This window comes from Carlito syrichta, unplaced genomic scaffold (assembly GCF_000164805.1).
Source record: "Carlito syrichta isolate Samal-C Ts95f unplaced genomic scaffold, Tarsius_syrichta-2.0.1 Scaffold308240, whole genome shotgun sequence".
Classification (NCBI taxonomy): domain Eukaryota; kingdom Metazoa; phylum Chordata; class Mammalia; order Primates; family Tarsiidae; genus Carlito; species Carlito syrichta.
Window position 1 is genome coordinate 393,707 of NW_007252336.1, and position 249 is coordinate 393,955.

The 249-nt window shown below is 89.2% G+C and overlaps 1 protein-coding gene across 1 annotated transcript in view; it reads right to left on the reverse strand.

The window, feature by feature from the left end:
- DLX6 (distal-less homeobox 6) overlaps positions 1–249 on the reverse strand; it is a 5,028-nt gene that overhangs the window by 3,951 nt on the left and 828 nt on the right. Inside the window, exon 2 of the mRNA XM_021716176.1 lies at positions 234–249. Within this exon, the coding sequence (XP_021571851.1) occupies positions 234–249 (16 nt within the window). The remainder of the gene's footprint in view (positions 1–233) is intronic.

Consider the following 249-nt stretch of genomic DNA (forward strand, 5'->3'; position numbering starts at 1 on the left):
GCAGCGTCCCCGGCCCGGCGGCCGCGGCTTCCAGCCCGGAGGGAGGCCGCGGGGCGCGGGGCGCGCAGGCCCGGCGGGCGGCCCCGCGGTCCAGCCGGGGGGCGCAGCCCGAGCCGCTCGCCCGAGGGGGAAGCCCGGGGTCCCCGGGCGGGGCGAGGCCGCCGGGCGGAGGGCGCGCCGGCCGCCGGGGGAGGGGGCGGGCGGGCGGGGGCGGCGCGGCCGCGGCCTCTCACCTGTGTCGTCCCCGCG